This window comes from Hirsutella rhossiliensis (genome assembly GCF_020360975.1).
Source record: "Hirsutella rhossiliensis strain HR02 chromosome Unknown scaffold00005, whole genome shotgun sequence".
In the NCBI taxonomy this organism is placed as follows: Eukaryota; Fungi; Ascomycota; class Sordariomycetes; order Hypocreales; family Ophiocordycipitaceae; genus Hirsutella; species Hirsutella rhossiliensis.
This window is the reverse complement of record NW_025408671.1, coordinates 1,569,492-1,589,617: the sequence shown is the minus strand read 5'-3', so window position 1 is coordinate 1,589,617 and position 20,126 is coordinate 1,569,492. Positions and strand designations below refer to the sequence as shown.

General features: G+C 52.8%; 5 protein-coding genes across 5 annotated transcripts; 2 read left to right on the top strand and 3 right to left on the bottom strand.

Moving 5' to 3' along the window:
- Window positions 1-1,306: 1,306 nt before the first annotated feature.
- HRG_05346 (starch binding domain-containing protein) lies at window positions 1,307-3,646 on the bottom strand (the record flags this gene model as incomplete). Its single annotated transcript, XM_044863817.1, has 1 exon — window positions 1,307-3,646. The coding sequence occupies one exon, from the start codon at window positions 3,644-3,646 to the stop codon at window positions 1,307-1,309; it is 2,340 nt and encodes a 779-aa protein (XP_044720349.1).
- A 7,552-nt stretch (window positions 3,647-11,198) lies between these two features.
- HRG_05345 (uncharacterized protein) lies at window positions 11,199-12,085 on the top strand (the record flags this gene model as incomplete). The annotated part of the gene is made up of 3 exons (XM_044863816.1): window positions 11,199-11,458; window positions 11,516-11,599; window positions 11,632-12,085. The coding sequence occupies 3 exons, from the start codon at window positions 11,199-11,201 to the stop codon at window positions 12,083-12,085; spliced, it is 798 nt and encodes a 265-aa protein (XP_044720348.1).
- A 1,439-nt stretch (window positions 12,086-13,524) lies between these two features.
- Window positions 13,525-14,943, top strand: HRG_05344 (7 transmembrane receptor (Secretin family) domain-containing protein; the record flags this gene model as incomplete). The annotated part of the gene is made up of 5 exons (XM_044863815.1): window positions 13,525-13,817; window positions 13,885-14,086; window positions 14,150-14,377; window positions 14,458-14,618; window positions 14,664-14,943. 5 exons carry the CDS (start codon window positions 13,525-13,527, stop codon window positions 14,941-14,943), a joined length of 1,164 nt encoding a protein of 387 aa, XP_044720347.1.
- A 608-nt stretch (window positions 14,944-15,551) lies between these two features.
- HRG_05343 (NAD(P)H-binding domain-containing protein) lies at window positions 15,552-16,517 on the bottom strand (the record flags this gene model as incomplete). Its single annotated transcript, XM_044863814.1, has 3 exons — window positions 15,552-16,055; window positions 16,147-16,175; window positions 16,262-16,517. The coding sequence occupies 3 exons, from the start codon at window positions 16,515-16,517 to the stop codon at window positions 15,552-15,554; spliced, it is 789 nt and encodes a 262-aa protein (XP_044720346.1).
- Window positions 16,518-17,524: 1,007 nt separating this feature from the next.
- Window positions 17,525-17,947, bottom strand: HRG_05342 (uncharacterized protein; the record flags this gene model as incomplete). Its single annotated transcript, XM_044863813.1, has 1 exon — window positions 17,525-17,947. The coding sequence occupies one exon, from the start codon at window positions 17,945-17,947 to the stop codon at window positions 17,525-17,527; it is 423 nt and encodes a 140-aa protein (XP_044720345.1).
- Window positions 17,948-20,126: the final 2,179 nt, after the last annotated feature.

The window sequence follows — 20,126 nt, the reverse complement described above, 5'->3', positions numbered from 1 at the left end:
ATGATGGATTATCTCTCTCGACGGATAGTTGAATCGAGTTGCCTGACGCAGCCCTCGCACGCCATGGTGGTTGCCTTGCTGGCCATGGCCCATCTGTATTTCCGTTGCTGCAACTTGCTGCAGGGTTGACTGGGGAGACATCGTGTGCCGTCGACGGGGAAACGGAGGTTGGTCACGGACATACTCACAGCAGACTCGAAGGAATTGCGGACTTTGCTCCGGCGAGGTGGTGCGTGCGGAGGGAGTTGTGCATAGGTGCCTAGGGCGAGCCTCCTTAAAAGGTTCGCGCGACCTGACATCCTGCAAGCAACATGCACAAACTAGATGCCAGTTTCCTAAAAAGAGAACCAACATGCCGCCTAGGAAGGTCACGCAAAGAGGGGAATGGCCATTTAAACCTAGGCTAAGTTAGGTGAGGAGGCTAAGAAGGCGCCAGAACAAATAACGGAGAGCTACGGGGGACAGATGCTGGAGATGCAGCTGCCAAGCACCGTTTTCAAAGAGCGGGTCAATAAGAATACTCGCTTGGTGGCGGTGCTCAGCTCTAAGTCGATCGGAGTCCAGTCGAATGCATCACCAAGGTCTCGGGGCTACTATACAAGCGTGCCGCAACTATCGCTTATAGGATCCCTGCGCTCCTCGGTTGTTACATCTAAAGGAACGGGGCCGTTCTTCACAAAAACGGTTTCACTGGTCGCGCAGAATCATGCTTTGCGAGCCGATTTGGCAGACAATTATTGGAGAAGCAACTTGTCCAAGCGCGGGCCTGGCTCGTCGCGTGGGGAAGCCCACGCCCATGGCAAAGCATGTCCAAAGGGGATCAAGGCAGCCTAGATATATGCAGGAGCGAAGGCCGATCGGCTCGCCTATCTAAAAGAATACTCATAGCGACAGAAGTAGCATGTGGAACATTGAAGCATACCAACTTAGTCAGGTTAGATGAATCAAAGAAAGTAAGCATAACACATCTAGCTACATATTGTATGCTTAATACCCCATCATGCATGCTACTTCGCTAGAATCCCAAGGCCTAAGATAAGTTAAAGACTAAAGAAGGAGAAAGAAAAAGGCCTTCTCTTAAAGAGAAAGATCTCTCTAACCTTATATAAACAGTTTCCTCCCTACTAATAGGTCGAGTCACACGCACCGAACGGGCTGTTTAGGGGGGCTGCACGCGCTTGTTGCACCGTTGGGAGCACTGTCTATAACTGACTGCTTGTCAAGAAGTCTGTCGTCTCCCCTTAGGCGCTTCCCAAGCCTCGCCTTAAACGCTTTATCGGGACCCTAGCAGCTTTATCTATAGACCCTATTGCCACTTATCTTCTCGAACAAGCGCTGTTTCACAGCTATCTGGGACCCGGAACTTTCGGTTAGAATCCTTCTCCCACTCTACCCTACCGTCCTCTTTAACCTTGATGTACTTGTACTCAATCTCGTCCCTTGGCTTGAGAGACACGGATCCCTTCCATAGAGGCCTTTCGGGGGTGTAGTCCTCGGGAGCAGTATGCAATGATATAGCTTCCTCCGTCTTCCAATTTTTCAAGTCGTCGTTGCTGCCAACAATCTTGATAGTGTCGCCGAACACGGTCGTCGCGAGGACGTTGAATTCCACCTTGCAGTCGCCACCCTTGGCCTGCGGACCAGATTCGGGTTCGACTCCGTTGGGCTTGATCGCCTCGAGACACTTTTCAAGGCCAAGCGGCTCCTCTGCGTCAGACCGCAGTTCCCCTTCATCAGATGGCCCGGCGAACCATTTCTTGGTTTTTGGGTCGTAGGCCTCGCCAGTGTTAAGGATGCACTTATCCCTAACTACTCGCTTATATTCGGCACGCGTCTTTCTCTTAGCCGCCTTTATTCTTTCGGTGCACTCTTTAATGTCTTCGTCTGACGGCTTCAAAGCCTCGGGCCTTTTAACCCCCGGACCGCCCTCTTGCGTCCACCACACGTCGTCCACTGGATCGTAAAGTTTGTTGTTATCGAGGACGCACCAGTCGCCATGGATGTCCTCAAGCTTGGGCACCTGCATCGTGTCGGGTGTAGCTGTCTCCGTACCGTTTTCCTCATTATTTTGAGTTGGAGTTCCCACCCGAATTTCGTTGTCATAACACTGCTTTCCTGTTGCTGGAGGTTCTTCAGGCACCCTGTACTTGCAATTTTCAAGATTTTCCGGATCGGGTGCGTTGGGCCGCTCCTCGAAATTGTCCGTCGTCCAGTTGAGATACATCTTGTCCGTTGGCCTATAATATTCGTAAGTGTCGAGCAAGCAGTAGTCGCCTTCCTTCCCGAGAGCTTTCGGGACTTTGTTCATGTCGCTGGGTTTGCCGGCTTGGGGGTTCTCCTGCTCGCTCTCGGGGCTCTCTTCGCTCTCGCCATCGTCCACCTTCTCAGAAATGCTGAGGAGCCGGGTGTGTGGTTCCCCGGCCTCGTTGAGAATCGGAATATCCAACTGACAGGGGCGCTGGAAATCAGTTGGTTTGCCGTTGGGAAATGAATCGAGTTTTCGGCAGATGCCAGAAACGTGGATAACAAAGGCCCAGGCCTCAAAGTGGCAGTGATAGCCGGCCTTGCAAGTCGTGGACACCCCAAAGCCCTTTGACGTCCATTTTCCGTCGGTAATTTGTTTGCTTTTCTGTATCGAATTTGAGATCTCTACGCCGGCCCTGCCGCCAACATCGCGGAGCGGGTTGTTTGATGGTCGGTTGTAAGACAAGTCGAAAGAGTGAGACGTCTGCGCCCCGACCGTCCAGCCTTCCGTAGAGGTCCCCACTGTCAACACTGTTTGGTCGGTTGTCAAAGGGGAGTCACGGGAGTCGATGGAGGAGTGCCCACGGCCTTGGGCAGACTTTTGAGTAGATACCGTAACATCAAGAGATTTGTTCAGAAGCCTCAACGGTCTTTCTGTGACGCTTCTCCATGCATCTATAGTGCGTTCGATATGATCTCGCTCAGGAGGTTTGTCCCAGTTGACGCAGTACTTGCGTGCCAGTTCAGACTGAAGCCGTTCTCGAATAGAACTCACAGCGCGACGGTCGTTCGCTCCGAGGGCTTGGGCCTCGGGCAACTCTTCAGGAATGTATATGATACTGGTATCTGGGTTTCCGTCTTCTCTTGTAATCGGGGCGCGTATCTTGCAGGGAGATCCATCGCAATATCCGACAATCTCAACATGATAAGTCCAGGACTCAAAACGACATTCATGGAAGCCGTCACAGGTCTCTTCTCGCTTTTGGATGGCAATCTTGTATGACGCCGCGCCTTTGGAAGTTTCGTCGGAGCGAGAGGTGCTTTTTGAGATGGAAAAGGACAAGGGCCCCAAGTTTGCAGAACCGGATCTTGTCGTCTGGGCCGTAATGCTCGAGCCATCTGTAACATCCCTAAAGGTTGCCGTTGACTCAGAGATGGAGAACGTGTCGCTGGTGTTGCCAGTGTTGATGTAACTATGCTCTATGTAGCGTTCAATATAGACATTGACTTTGGGAGGAGAATTGAGGTCTAATGTCCTGCCGTCTGGTGAGGCCGGGGGGTTCTTGTCGTCGATTTTGTAACCTTTTTGCAGTCGATTTATGCGATCCCTAGCCAGAGCATCCACGTCCAGAGCAATGGCGGAAACGGCAAGCGAGGAAGAGAGGATGGCACTGAGCAACATTTTGGAATGGTAAAGGGGGCCAAGGAGTGACAAGTAGGTTATGGGTATGCCGACAAGATGCTGCGAGCTCCATGATATGGGCTCTCTAAGTCTTCCTGATCGTGATCACGTGGCGCGGTCATATCCTCCGCGCCATGCGCCGCCTCTGAGTCGACTCCTCTGAATACGGAGTGGTGGTCCAGGGTCTAAGCGGCTGACGATATTTGTTGCCTCGAGTGCATGATGGTGGCGGAGCCGTTGGTCGTGCCACTGCCAAGAAGTACGCTAATGCATAGCCAGCCTAGAGACACGACCTTAGATCCACTGGAGTGCATGATTAATACCAGCCGTTCGGTTTGGAAAGTCTGGGGTGTGGGCCCTACGGTCAGTTTAGTGATCATGGAGGCAAGTAGTCAGGCATAGCCCATTAGTGCCACATTTATTAGTTCAGATTAGAACATATCCGCTATGGCAGAAGCAGTAGATGACCAGGACTGGACGTGCTCGTCCATCATCCTGGATACAACACTTGATAGCCTGCCCACCCATGTCAGGCCTTGCTTGCTGGCGCCATGCTCGTGAGCCATTTGTACATTCAAGGCACCATTCCTGGGTTTTCCGACTTGTGCGTTAGCGCCGAAGAATCTGACTCGACTCTTCTATGGCATGCCCCAATGCGCTGGCGGGGACGAATCGGCGAGAGATGTTCCGTACCCCAGATGTATAAGGCCAAGGGGAGGGGGGAAGCTTATTGTCGAATAATTCATGTCGTTCGCACAGCCACTGGAGCGTCCTAGCTTTTGATCGTTCGTGGAGCGTTTTCCCAGCTTGACAATTGTCCGTTCAACTAAGCCGCGACTGTGTCTCCCTCGTGAAAGAGGCAGTCACGTCGAACAAACAAACCACTTGATCGGGGAAGGTCAGGCACGCTGGGTCGTAACGCTTCACAGCAGCCTTCCTCGTTGGCACGGCGAGGCGTGCGGTGCCAAGATCAACGTCTCAGTCAGTGTGCATAAAGACATCGCAACCCCCATAATTCATCTTCTCATGTCCACACCATGATGCCTGACCAGCTGCCACGATATCTCGAAGGCCTCAGCCGTACGGAGAGTCGTAAGTTAATATAATGCAAATCATGCGATGCCAGATTGATCATTTGCTGCGACTCGCCATGCCGTCCACCACTGCCCCGTCCCCGGCACATTCAAGATCGTAGACCTTGAGCACATGTGTTTCGAGTCAAGGAAAAACATGCCGGCGCGCCTGAATCGACTAAATCATTCATCATGCGAGAGATTGGGAATCTAGGCGTCTTTTTGTTTGTTGGGCTGGACCTGGTGGAGTGCTTGCTCGTATGGACTTCCCAGAGTCAATCTGAAGGACGGCGCAGCGAAGACGCGGTCAGGAGCTGTATATAAACCACCATTGCCACCCCCTAAGAATCCTCAGACAAGTTATAGCCTCACAACGCAGCAATTGCCACCCCCTAAGAATCCTCAGACAAGTTATAGCCTCACAACGCAGCAATTCCAAGCAAACCTCGGACAATCTATCCTCAGTGCAACTCTATACACATCTCTTTATCAGTACCTCAACAAAACTCTCATAACCATAACCATGAAGTACGGACTCTTCGCTATTATGGCCTCATCTGCCATCCTTCTTCTTCTCACGCCTAGCGGTTGCGAAGCAGCGCCCGTTCGCGGGATCGGCAATAGTAGGATCACACCTAGTCATAGGTCTAAAGCGAGTGTTCCCCAACCACCCAAACAGCCTCCCAAGCAGCCTCCCAAGCAGCCTCCCCAGCCACAAACTCCCAAAGCGGGAACATCTGCGGGTGGCGACAAGCACTGGTGGCAGACTGCTCAGAAAGAAGGTCTCTCGGGGGTGAATAAGGAATTCGGTACGAGTGGCGTTAAGGATAGATGGGGATCGTAAATAGAGGTCCCTTTTATTAGGTATTCACCACATTGTTTAACGGGCTAAAGTGCACTATGGGAAATCCCAGGTGTTACTTGCTTTGCCCCTCCAAAGAAGAACGTGGGAAATCCGGGACGTTTTATAAATACTAGAGCTAGCAATAAAAACACCTTTACATAACTTATAAATCTAGTGTAGAAGTGCTCCTGCCTGCCATTGAGTAACTTCGTTAACTTTATTCTTTTATAACTAATTATTGCTTGTACTTACACAGTTCAATTAAAGTATTCAGTAATAATATCGGCTTGAAAAATAGGCAATGACAATGCGCGCCGAACCACTTTGCTACGGACGCCGCCTAACGGACGCCGTGTGGCTGATTCATTCGTCAGCCACATCATGTCTAACACGGACGGGTACAGGTTCTCGTATTCGTTGCATGGAACAGGAGACCGGCCCCTTCCAGGATCCGCCAATGCCTTGAGGAACGGGACTGGAGTATTCAGTTTGGTTTTCGCATTTTCGCGCTGATAGGTCTATTGAGAAGATAAGGCTGGCTCCCGATAGTGTGCCTGCTTGGACGCCATTTTACCCCGTTATAACACGGCTGGGGTTGAAGGCGGGGTAAGGACGCAAAGGAAAATTTTAAGGAGCCTTTAAAGTACAATAAAGTTATTAAGAATCGACCTAATGCCTCTAATTAAGTATTACTATTTGCCTAAGACTAAATCTCTATTCGGCTAAGAGTCTCTTAAAATCCCATCGTTAAATTAGCCGTATTACGCCTTAGTTATACTCGTCTTATACGTCGCTCTCACCTCGCGTAGGGGATAAACCCCTATAGTAGGGCCCCTCCCTAAAGGGGACCCCTCCCCTACTACCTCGGGCGCTCGAGTACGCCATTTCGTAGTTAGAGCAGTCTAGAGATTTTTTATTATTATTATTTACCGTAAAGGAAAATATAAAAGATAGTATATATAAGATACTAGGGGCGATGTTATAGTACCCTACCTACTTACTAGTATTAGCCGAATAAAGATTTAGTCTTAGGTAAATACTTCTTTAATTAATTACTTAAAGTAAGCTAATATTAATACCGATTAAGAGCTAGATATATTACCCTAGTAAGTGCTAGCGGTGAAACTTACCCCGCTGCCTATATAATTATACCTTTCTAGTATTAGATATATCCTATTTAAAGGAAATATATACTAACTTAGGGTAAGTTAAAGCTATTATTATTAAATATAAGGCCAAAAAAAATTCAGTTTCCCTTTAGTTTACTATTATAATCCCGATAAATTATAATATGTTTTTATAGTTAGTTGTCATGACCCCACCTGTCAGAGGGAGCAGACTGACGGTCTAATCCGCACACGTATAAACTCCGGTGAAAGAGGCAGGTCAGACACAAGGACTTGAGTCAGGTATCGATACAGTAGAGGAACATTGCCCTAATCGGGATACACGGGAATTGGCACTGATTCAGGGCCACCACGGGTCCCAGATTGGTATCTATTCGTATAAATACCCTCAATGTCGCACAGATAGATAAAAACATGCATCATCGTTTGGACTCAATTGTGCCTGCCCTTATCCTTCCGCCCGCGCTCTCAGCTTGCTGAGAGTTATGAGCCCGGTTTGCGGTGCTCTTTATCCTTCGCATTCCTCTACCAACTGTGAGGCTATCACGAATCTCAACGCACCATATATCCTTCACCCTTGGGGTTGACGCGAGGAAGAGAGCAAAATTCAGGGCAACACCCACAACTACGCAGAGTCAACGTGACGCGTGCATCCCTTCATCACCGCACTCAAGGAAAGCCTTGACTGGACCCCATGGATTAGGGGTATCAAATCATGGGCTCAAACGCACCACATCTGGGAGTACGTTAACCCAGAAGGGACCGTGGTGCTCGAGGAGCCCCTGAGGCCTAGCTGGGAAGAGCTACTCGAGAAGGTAGGGCAGAGGCCCCACCGAGGAAGCTTTCCCAACGAAGAAAATAAGTATAAGGCAGCAAGGGAAGACTTCAATGAGAAGCTTCAAGATGCCAAGGACCTCTTTAGGTACAAAGAGAAGACCTTCCAGGATCAATTGGACCGCTTCAAGGCTAGAGAAAAGCCATGATGCAGATCGAGGAGGTGATCAAGAAGTCCATCAGTGAGGGGCTCCAGGGCGAGACCCTGATACAGCTGACGCCCCGGGACAAGATCAAAGAACTCAAACAGAAGGTTCTCCTCAGCGGAGGAAGAAAAGAACCTTATCGATGAAAGGTATCATCAAATCATCAACAAGAAAGGAACCCGGGACTGGAAGGCCTGGGTAGAGCAGCTGGACCAAGTCATCCTGGATTCAAGAGACCTAGCGGTCTCGACTATTAATGACACAAAGATTCGTCAGGACTTCCTCAAAGGGACCGAAGAATGGGACCCTAGCTGGCCCATGACGATTAGGCTGCTGGACGCACTCCTGGAGAGAACAGGACTCCCAGCAACCCCTTTGCGCACCCTGATTGCCGACTTTAAAAGGGAGGTTGGATTCAGGAAGAAAGGGAAACCTCAGAAGACCCCAGGGGTCAACAACGCAAACAACGCTCCAAGATCATCTGATCAGAGGACTAGGAATGGCCCAGAGGGTCACACAAGTGCCCGGCATGTAAGCAACACTGGGTCAAAAGGATGAGTGGTGGGAAAGCTGCTGGACCTTTAGAGCGATGTTCCAGAAAGACCCCGAAGGATGGATTCCCAGGGACCACCTTAAGGAGGCCATCAACCAGCACCTTAAGGAGAACCCTTGGACAAGACCAAAGCCATGGAGTGGAAGCCAAAAGCCAAAGACATCACAGTCCCGCAGAATAACAACAACTCGAGCAAACAGGCTAATACAGTGTCGCACGTGCATAGCACTAATACGAGTGAAGACTCTCTCGAGGACAAGGCCATCTATGATTCAGGGGCTAGCGTACATGTCTTTAACGACCTACGATGGTTCGATGAGGATACCTTCACCTGGGGATCGTCAGAAGAAGTCCGGGCAGGAGAAAACTCCCAAGTCAAGGGGTAGGCATGGCCGTTATCCCAGTGAAAAACGGGATCAATTTGAAGCTTGAGAGCAGCTACTACATCCCAGAGATGCCAACAAGTGTGTTCTCAGCTCGTCAGGGATTGTTGCGAAGATCTATTGGAACCAGGTTAACGGCACACTCTACCATGAGCCCACAGGGCGCACTCTGGTCAGTCTGCAAGAAATTGAAGACCAATACGTTATTGCAAGCCTCTCAAAGCGGCCCCAACACAGCGTCTTTGTCACAAGCAGGGCTCCTAAGCCACCAATGGGTGGGCAAGCAGACCTTTGGCACAGACGGCTAGGACATCCGGGGCCAGAACCCTTAGCCACCTAACCAAGATGGGGACCGGCCACGTGTGAATGCGAGGTCTGCGCAACAGGCAAGGCAAAGAGGCAGGTCTCCGTGAGGAGCCCACTTTACGACCCAGAGGGGCCGGAGCTCAATTTAGCTTCGACTTACACCCAGGCCCGGTGGCCGGATTCGGGGGTGAAAAGTACTTTGCGCTCTTCACATGCATAACGACCAGGATGAGGTTTTATTACGCGTTGAAGAGCAAAACCGAGGTCCGAGATGCCTTCAAGAAGCTAACATCAATGCTAGAAACTCAGTACGGGATAAAACTGATCAACCTGGCTTCTGACGGAGAAAAAGCCCTTCTAACAAAGGAGCTAGTCAAATTCATCGAAGGATTGGGCATTCGGGTCTTCCAGTCAGCTCCATCCACGCCCACGCAGAATGGGCATGCAGAAAGGTCCGGGGCCGTGGTCAAAGAAAGGGCCCGGCTTATGAACCTGGACTCCCGCATCCCGGAGGAGCTCTGGACCGAGACCTACCGCACAGCAGTGTATTTGCTCAACCGTACGCCACTTAAAGGATCTGATCATAGCTGGAGAAGCCCACACGAACGATGGTGGACCTATATGAGGGACCACAACCCTCTATACGGCCACATCAAGCGAGTCCAGCCGAGCATAAATCACCTGCGTGTCTTCGGCTGTGTGGCCTACCCAATGACAATCACTGCGTTGGAGCATGTAAAGTCACATAAGACGCAGTCCCCGCTTGAGCAGAGAGCTCATATCGGTTACCTGGTGGGCTACAGATCGACCCATCAATATGTCGTGTGGATACCCTCGATCCGCCAGACCAAACTGATGGTCTCGGCGAATGTACAATTTGATGAGTCAACAATGTACGATCCGAAGAGGGAAGAAGACGCGGAAGCCTTCCAGGTCTATACATACGATGTTCTTCGTCAAATGGTGGCGATAGACGTCCCTGACGACGAAGACATAGAGGAAGCAGGAGTGCGCAATTACTCCGATGATGAGACAGATGACGGAATGACGCCGTACACCTCGGAGTCAATTGCGGCACCCTCTGCAGACGAGGCGACACAAGAAGCACCGAATTTGAAGACTTCGATGAGGGCTACAACGGACAGTGCCTATATTTCGCCTCCAAGCACTTCAAACAGTAGGGTGGAGGAAGAAACCTCGCCCTCCCCACCAAGCTCTGTCACCACTAGCGTGACCCAGCAGGAGGTCACACACCACGGAGTCAGGACCCGGAGGTGGAAAACTCAAGCATTATCTCGAGCCCTACGCGGACCGACCCGGAGCCTCAGGTATCATTAGGCACGCCGATCCTAGACGTATTGAATGAGCGATTGAATGAGCCGCCTGTCGATCCGGGGTGGTGCGCTCGAAGAGCCACAATGGTCAGAATTCGAGGAGCTGTCTCTGGGGGTGGGAGAGCCCGACCCCAGAGTCACAATCACAACCTGAAAACGACCCCGCAAGGCGAGGGACAAGTCTCAGGGATAAACCCGCCAATGTGCTTGAGGGCAAGAGACAGAGGAAGCCGAAGAAGGCCTTCATCAATAACATCATTGCTAATGCCTCGAAGCACAGGCTTCACGTTGAGGATATGCCTCCTGTGCCAACCTCCTTTAAAGCCGCGATGGCTTCGGAATACGCCTCCCAATGGATAATGGGGATGGGGCGTGAAATTGAGGACCAGATGAAGCTCGAAACGTGGACCAAGGTGGCCAGAAAGATGGTTGAAGAAGCCGGCCACTTCATAATCCCGTTGCGATGGGTATATGCATATAAACTGGATGAGCAGGGCTACGTCACTCGCTTTAAAGCCCGACTTGTGGTCCGTGGAGACCAGCAGCCGGAAGACAACGAGGACACATACGCGGCCACACTACGAGCAAGAACCTTCAGAGTGTTAATGGCCCTCTGCTGTCTTGAAGACCTTGAAACAGAACAGTACGATGTGAAAACAGCGTTTCTGTATAATAAGCTCAAGCATGCCATCTATTGTCAGATGCCACCAGGCTACCTTGAGCCTGGGCTATGCTTGAAGCTTCTCAAGGGACTATACGGGCTTCGAATCGCTCCAAGGCTGTGGTTTGAGGAGCTCTCGGCTTCTTCAAGAAGCTGGGCGCTCAACAACTCGTCGAAGATGCCTGCGTGATGACTTATAAAGGAGTCATCATCTTCTTCTTTGTGGATGACATCGTGATGATGTATCCAAAAGAAAAGAAGGCCGAATGGGAAGAACTTCACGCTGCCATTATGAAGGAATATACCATCAACCACATGGGGGAACTTCGCTGGTTCCTAGGGATTGAAGTCATCAGACAAGCCTCGTATCTCTCGAAGATGGCCAAGAAATTCCACATTGAGGACGATGATCAGATCCTTGGCGTGCCCCAGATCCCGATAACGACCGAAGAGCTCAAGCCATACGAGAAGACGGCTACTAGGGACGAGGTTCATCAATATCTCTCTAATTGGCTCAATTCTTCACCCAGCGATTCACACCAGACCCGACGGTGCGTTCCCGGTTGGAAAACTGGCACAATTCAGCCATAACCGGGCCCGAAGCATAGGAGAGAGGCCAGGAGATGCCTGGCATACCTCTATCACACGAGAGATCGCTGCATCTGCTTCTCAGTCAAAGAAGCTGAACGCAGGTTCCTCTGCGCTTCTGATTCATCCTTTGCAGACAACCCGGAGACTCGAAAATCCTCACAGGATATGTCTTCTTGTTTCTAGGCGGACCCGTTGACTGGAAGGCTACGAAACAAGCGACTGTGACGACGTCGTCCACAGAGGCCGAATTGCTGGCCCTGTCAAGCGCGGCGAAGGAGCAAATGCAATTTTCCCGGCTAATTAAAGAGCTTGACATCAAGGTAGAAGGCACCAATGAGCTATGGTGCGATAACCTGCAGACCATCAGGCTCCTGACTGAACTAAGCGCAAAGCTCAAGACGAACCTTAAGCACATCGATATCCATCGTCACTGGCTTCGACAGGAGGTTCAGGAAGAAAGACTCCAGATCACATGGATCAAGTCTACGGAGAATCCCGCTGATGGAATGACAAAGGCCTTCCCAGCAAAAGCACGAAGCTTTTGTCAAGCAGCTAGGGATGCAAGGGAGACCGGTGGCACCAATTGAAGCCGATGCGCCGGAGGACAGTTTCGACAGTATCACCACCCAGAGAGATATAGATGCTCCGAGCATCACCCAGGCACGGGATGGACCCATCATTTTGCTGGTATTGACTTGTTAAAATGCTCCTGGTCACAACACCAAGGAAGACATCATGAAGAGCATCTCCTCAACGGTAGTAGCCTCACTCGCTGGATATTTGATAAGATTGGATGATTCGTCTGTCTCTTTTGCTTGTTTGCCTCACTCACCCAGTGAGACCGAGGCAAAGGGGGTGTGTCAGAGGGAGCAGACTGACGGTCTAATCCGCACACGTATAAACTCCGGTGAAAGAGGCAGGTCAGACACAAGGACTTGAGTCAGGTATCGATACAGTAGAGGAACATTGCCCTAATCGGGATACACGGAATTGGCACTGATTCAGGGCCACCACGGGTCCCAGATTGGTATCTATTCGTATAAATACCCCCTCAATGTCGCACAGATAGATAAAAAACATGCATCATCGTTTGGACTCAATTGTGCCTGCCCTTATCCTTCCGCCCGCGCTCTCAGCTTGCTGAGACCACCATAGCAAGATCCGGAGGGAGATGCAAGCTGCCAGGGAGGGCTCGAGTTGAGACGAGACTTTATCAGGATTAGCGGTCAAACGGGCTGAGCTACAATGCATGGAGGAGATGGCTATCGCTGAGATGGAGAGAAAGGATGAGGAGCACCGAATGCTTGCAGAAAAACAGGTGGAATGCCTCCTTCCGCCCTCTGTGGACTCCTTTTCGACAGCCACTAATACGGGGAAGGAGGTCGTAATGGTACTAGATTAGACGGATGCAAAGAATGAATAAAATGAGGAAGACTACACGGATATAGCAATTTTGCACCGCTGTCTTCAATAACAACTCGTGTCCGCACACACGAGTCACGAGTTTGTGATGATGCAGGACAGATGACACATCTCAGACATGCTCTCACCTAGACCGGGCGGGATAAATTCACTTATCGCTTGCACGGCCGTCTGAGGCACAGTTTCTGCAGCCCTCCTCTCACGCTGCAGAGACAGAGATGCCTGGCTCACCCAGCCGCGCGACGCGGGGGTCGCGCGATTGGCCGGAGCGGGGAAGCCAACTGCGCATTTTCCTAGGTTGCTGAGAGAACGATCTTTGTCTGTGATTCAGTGATTGAATTTTTTTTCCCTTGCTCCGCTCGCCAGCTGGTTGGCAGCCAGTGGCCGGCCACCTTGGGCTTCCTTCCTCGTCAGAGTCTGCCCCGTTACGGCTCTTCTTTCCAATCACGTGCACCCCGGGCAACTCTTCGCCTTTTGGGCTGCTTCATAGGTTCATCCTCTCAACCTCTCGCCAACGAGCAAGCATCTTTACGACCTGGCATCTGTGATCCGTCTACCCGCACGCGGGCCTCGTTGGCTTCTACGGCCCGTCGTCGTCACAAACATGCACGGCCAGGACGCCTCGCATGGCGGGCACGACTCGAGCCTCACCCCGGATGAGATCAAGACTCTCATTACCATTGAGCGCACCGGCGCCGGCCTGTCCATGGTCGCCATCGCCCTGACCCTCCTCAGCTTTGTCGTCTTCAAGAAGCTCCGGACGACCCCCAACCTCTTCCTCGTCTTTGCCTCGGTGGCCAACGCGGGAGCCAGCGTCGCGTCCATGATGGGCTACGATGGCCTCCGCCAAGGCCAAGACTCTGCTCTCTGCCAGGCCCAGGCTTTCATCTTCGAGTGGTATGTCTGAGCTAGGTCCCTGTCCTCGATAGCCCGCGCTTCGTCGCTGACTAGAGATTGCTCGCAGGTTCATGCAGTCCGATCCGTGGTGGTCCTTTGCCATGGCATTTAACGTCTACCTCGTCTTCTTCTACAACGCGGATCCGGCTTCCTTCAGAAAGTACCTCTGGGCCTACTGCCTTGTTTGTTTCGGCGGCCCCATGATTCCGGCCGTCGTCCTCATCGCCATCCGTGGAGACCCTCGTGGCCCCATCTACGGTGACGCAGCGGTATGTCGTGCCCACACTCCTCTCTTTAAGCGTCGTCCGCTCAGACGGCTAACTTGGACGCAGCTCTGGTGTTGGATTGGCCCAAGTTGGAGCCTTGTCCGCCTCTACTCGTATTACATCCCCATTTGGATTTGCATCCTCCTCTCTTTTGTGATTTACGCTGCAGTGGGCTACCAGGTCTTCCACCATCGGAACCAACTGCTCAGCATATCGCTCCATAACAGGTTTGGTGCGAAAGACCAAAGAGAGCCATCGAGAGCGGGCAGCGGCGGCGGCGACTCTGCTGAAGAGGCATGGCCCCCTCACCCTTCCTGTTTCCTCTGGAGATCACGAGTACTGAAACCTTCTCACAGAGCCTCACTCGACGACAGGACGTGTATGGAACGGTGATTACCGAAGTCCAGGTTACCTCCGCCCTGCCGACCCTCGACTTCGCGCCCTCGGCCGCGGCGCCCATCCGGCACACTTCGGGAGGCCTCCCATATAGCTCGTCTTGGACGTCGGGCCTGCACGGGGACAGCTCCAGCTTCAGGCACAATCCTCGTCACCAGTTCGAAACCATTTGCTCGTCCGACAGCCCACGTCCTCAACGGTACAACCTTCTCGGCCCGATTCGGGCCGCTCTGGGCGAGGCTTCGTTGAAGCTCAAGCGGCTGGACCCCGTTAAGATGGCCTACCTGCGCACGAGCTTCATCTTTGGTTTTGCCGTGCTAATCACCTGGATTCCGAGCTCGGTCAACAGGCTGTACAGTCTGGCCAACGGCGGCCGAATCAGCTTCAGCCTCAGCGTCGCCAGCGGATGCGTGCTGCCTCTGCAGGGTGTCTGGAACGCCATCATCTATCTCACGACGAGTTAGGGCATCTTTCGTGAGGAGTTGAAGGCATTCACGGCCAAGAAACGAGGCAGGCGCACTTCGTATCGAGGAACGTCGCGCCTGGAGAATAGGTGGGACATCCCGAGAGCGAACCGTCGAGGCATATTTGACAGAACTCACAACCCCAGGGTCACTGTTCTCGGTGTCGACTCCCATGAACTGAATCACTTGGAGATTCCCCGGAGTATTCATCGAATAAATGAGTCTCCCCGATACTCCATCTGACGATGCCTGTTCCTGTCGTGTGCACAGGTGCAGTCGGATGCACTGGCTTTACAGGGCGGAAGGGTAATTAGCGTTCTGACCAGTAGTGTCCGCGACCCCCTGTTTCGCCCGACCAGTTGATGGGAACTCTGAGGGTGCGGTGATGGGATGATGCCCAGGAAGGATGGATATACAAGGATTTGTTTTCATCAAATGGAGAGCAACAGCTTTGTTCGTGGCTGAATCTTTTCCTGCTGACTTCAAGACGGAGCCAAGATGAATAACGCAGCTGTTCACCGTAAAGCGAAGAGAGAGTAGCATGTGCCATTTGCAGAGTTCACGTCGGCTGTGATGTTCTGATACTTTTTCATACCTGAGGGCTGCGACTAGGATCCATGGACCGACTCTCCTTCAGAAGCATCGATGCCAGCCTCGACAGCTCGTTTGACGGCCGTGTTGACGTCCTCACCTCCGTCGAGCAGATCCAGCCAGCAGTTCTTGACTCCATCGGCCCCGAGCAGCGCCGCCACCGTCTCCGCCACGGACGCCCTGCTGACACCCCCTTTGACGTGTGCCGTCTTGCCCAGCTCCACCTTTCCAGCAGGCTCACCCGTCAGGGTACCGGGGCGGAGGCAGATGCCGACGAGGGAGGCACTCTTCCTGGAGGCCTCGTACAGGGCCTCGTCAGCGATAATCTTGGCCTTGTAGTAGGTTGCCAGAACGCCCTGGTTGACGGACTTGTTGTAGTCGTCCCACTCGCCTGCGGGCCACCAGGAGGCGCCGGCGCGGCGGGAGCCGGAATAGGAGACGAGGAGAAAGCGGGTGATGGAGGGACGGGAGGCGGAGGCGTGGATGAAGTGGACTGCGGCGTCGCGGTCGACCTTGAAGGTCTGGCGGGAAGTGGAAGGGAAGCCGTTAGTGTCTGTGGCGAATGCGGATGGAGGTTCCAGATATGAATGGTGCCAAGGGACACGGTCATACCATCTCAGGACCACCCTTGCCCCCAGCTCCTATATGATGGTCAGTCTCAAACACCACATGCGTCTATGTATGACTCCAAGAGGACAAGACATGAACAGATGCGGGGACGGCTCACCGGCGCTCCAGGCCACGTACTGCGGCTTGACCTCGTCGAGAATTTCTCCCGCGCGTTCGGCGGAGTCGACGGCGTCGATGCTGCGGACGAGGACGTTCAGCTTGCCGGGCAGGCCGGCGCCGAGCTTCTCAATGGCCGGGACCTGCTCGGGGGCGCGGATGAGGCTGGTGACGGTCCACGAGCGCCGCAGCAGCAGCGGCGTGAGCAGCTGCGCGATCTGGCCGTGGCCGCCGAGGATGAGGACGTGAGCGGTCATGCTTTTGGGGCTGACGAGGATGAGGCGGGGCAGATTTGTCTCGGGAGGCTGCAGTGAGGGCGAGAATCAAGTTGGGGGAGTTGCGAGGTCTTTTAGGACGGATGGTTGAAAGCATATGATGTAATCTGTGGCTTTATAAGCAAACTGTTGGTTATAGCACACAGTCACACACTAAGTTAGTAATGCAGTTGCGGCGGTTGGTGCCGGGCTTGCCGGGCTTACCGGCACAATGGCACGGTTGCAATATTGAGGCCCTGAGGTAACCACGAGTAACATCTACTGTAGAAAGGCTTTAGCCTATTCCTGCAATTAACGCTTCTACCCATACTAGCGGATTTCGAACAAGCCCTCTGTTTTGTCCTGCTCTTTAGCTTCTTCTCCTCAAGCCTCTTCGCTTGCTTGTTGAAGGGAAACTGATCTAATGCAAGCCAGCTAATTACGGCAACGTCTTTATAGGAACTGCTCTTTCCAACTACGAATCTTTTCGCAGGCGAAACAGCAAGCAAACAGTCCGCCTCGTAGCTGCACAGATGGGTATTCTTGAGGATCGCCTTTACCGCACTGGCATTCGAAACGGCTGACTTCTTCGAATGGCGATATAAAGCACCGTTGAAGTCACCAACCCTCAAAGCGCGAAATTATGAGATGAATGCGCTTCAGGGTCTCACGTTACCTGCCTTGGTTAAGCGGCTGGGCCTTTAGAAGTACTCAGCCTCCTCAGAGCCGAGGCAAGAATCCATCAATTCAGCTACCTTGTCATCATCTGGCTATGTGCAGTAGGGCGAGACCAGTGCCGGTGATTTCCGAGTGCTAGTCCTATGTGGACGTATCCCTGGCCGGCTTGGAGTCACGTTTATATTGCGACAAGTCAGCTAGCTAGATTGATACTTAATCCTCGTGCCATTGTCCTGAAAAAGAAAACAGAAAAGGCTCATTCGCGCAGTAATATATAGCCCAATCACAATCATGATTCAAGTGCGGCGAATCACGGGAAAATCCCTACCCGTTTACGGCGTAACGATGGCAAATTCGGGATCGCCTGGGTCGAGCAGGGCAGCAAGACGGCTGAGCGTTGTCGTGTCACCAGTAACCTCGATGCCCGCTTTCTCAAGTGCCTCAGGATCAAGCCCGGACACCGCAATTGCAGGCAGCGTGCGGGATGTCGCTGTAATGGTCGCGTTGGCGCTGGTCGACCGGACAGACTTTGCGTATACGAGCGCGCCGTTGGAGAGCCACAGGCGATAGCGGTAGGGCTTATCGGTGAGGACTATGTTAATTGAAAGTTGCTCATGCCAGGCTTTGGGGCCGTCAATCTGGATGGCGAAGGAATCAAAGAGCATCTCGGGCGTGAGCTGGGCCATCACGTCGGCCGAGGCGGCGGCCGTTGGCGTACCAAAGTTGCCCTCGCGCAACTCGGTCGTTCCCGACATGAAGAAGTTCCGCCAGGTGCCGTTCTCGGCTCCGTAGCCCAGCTGCTCGTAGGTATCAGCCAGCAGATTTTGCACGTCCAAGTTGTCGGGCTTAGCAAAGATGGCGTGGTTGAGTATCTCCGCTGCCCAACGGAAGTCGCCATTATTGAACGCCTCGCGGGCCTTGCTGATGATCTTGCCTATGCCGCCAATAAGTTCGACGTAGCGTTTAGCCCTTTCGGTGGGTATGTGCTCCCACAAGTGTGCCGGGTTGCCGTCGAACCAGCCGATGTAGCGCTGATAAACGGCCTTTACGTTGTGACTGACCGAGCCGTAATAGCCTCTGGCATTCCAGGCCTTCTCGATAGCCGGAGGTAGAGTCATCTGCTCGGCAATCTCGGGGCCACTGAGTCCCTTGTTCAGCAAGCGCAATGTCTGGTCATGCACGTATGCGTAGAGGTCACGCTGGCAGGTGAGGAACTGGACAACTCGGTCGGCACCCCAAGTCGGCCAGTGGTGAGAGGCGAAGATGACCTCGGCCTTGCCGCCGAATATGTCAATCGTCTCGGTAAGGTAGCGAGCCCAGCCATGGGGGTCGCGAACCACGGCTCCGCGTAGCGTCAACAGGTTATGGAATGTGTGGGTGGCGTCCTCTGCCGCACACAGAGCCTTGAAGCGGGGGAAGTAGATGAGCATCTCAGAGGGCGCTTCAGTATCGGGCGCCATCTGGAACATCATATCAACGCCGTCAACCTTTCTTTCCTGGCCAGTCTTGGTGATCTCGTCGGTTGGCGCAATAAGCGTGACCGTTCCGGTAGAGAGTGTCTGTCCCAGTCCGGCGCCAATCTGGTCCCGCGGTCCGCGGCGAAGAGCGGCGCCGTACATATATGCGGCACGGCGGCTCATGGCAGTGCCCGCATACACGTTTTCGGATACTGCATGTTCGAGGAAACCTTCGGGCGCAAAAATCACGACGGCTCCGGAGTCGACCTCTTCCTGAGAGACAAATCCCTTGACCCCGCCGAAGTGATCAGCGTGGGAGTGTGTGTAGATGATAGCCTTTACAGGTCTCGGGCCACGATGCTCTCGGTAGAGAGCAAGAGCGGCTGCCCCGGTCTCAGCCGACGTGAGAGTGTCTATGACGATGACGCCCTCGTCACCTTCGACAAAGGTGGTGTTCGATAGGTCAAGGCCTCGCACCTGATAAATGCCCTCGACAACTTTGAAGAGGCCGGCGATGGTGTTTAGCCTCGACTGGCGCCACAGGCTTGGGTTGGCCGTGTCAGGGGAGGACTCTTCCAGAAACTTATAACCATCATTATCCCACACGATCATACCATCTGCGTTAGTGACGGTGTTTGGTTCGCGCCGGCCGATAAATCCCCTCGACGCATCTTCAAAGTCTTGCTTGTCGTCAAATGGGAGACTATTTCGCACTTCCTTTTGCTGCTTCACGATTGTCTCAGTTGCCGGCTTGGAGAATGTCATCTTTCATCAAAGAGTAAAAAGGCTGAACTTGTCTTCCTATTGTCAGAGGACTTTATTTCTGAGGGGGACGGAGCTTTTAAACCCGCTTCCGTCACGTTGTATTCCTCCCGGATAGACGCTATTGAGGCAGGGTACGTAGCTATCGGGATCTAAATGCGTGACACTTCATCGTGTTACACTACGTATTCAGTTGTTGACGTGGTTTTCTTGGCAGGAATAGAGTACATCTGATACAAGAGCCAGACGATATCGTACTACGTATGATAGCCATTGGTAATTGACTGGTGTCACGGTAAACGGACGGCAGGGAGATTACCTAGCATCTCCAGCGCAGGCGGAAGGTGAGCTGACGATCTTACTGGCTGAAGCCTGCTTGGCAGTGATATTGTTGACCTCAGTATGAGCGAGTGGCTTGCTCTTGACAGCCACTGTTGCCTTCTATGGCTACTGGAGCGATCGAGAGATTGTAGCAGCCGGATACCCAGTGAACGATAAAGCTTGCCCTGGCGGATTGCCTGCTGTGGTAGTCCGCTGGTACTGATAAGTGTCACGGGCTGTGCCCGGCTGGTGGACCCGGTTGTACCGGGTCCGGTGGGTCGTGCTCCGGTGGCAACACCGGCCCCGCTCCGCGGACCCAGAAGCTGCGAGAACATTCCGAGAAGGGCAATATAAGCTCGCACTCGAGGCTACGCCTCGAGTTCAGCTTCTTTCC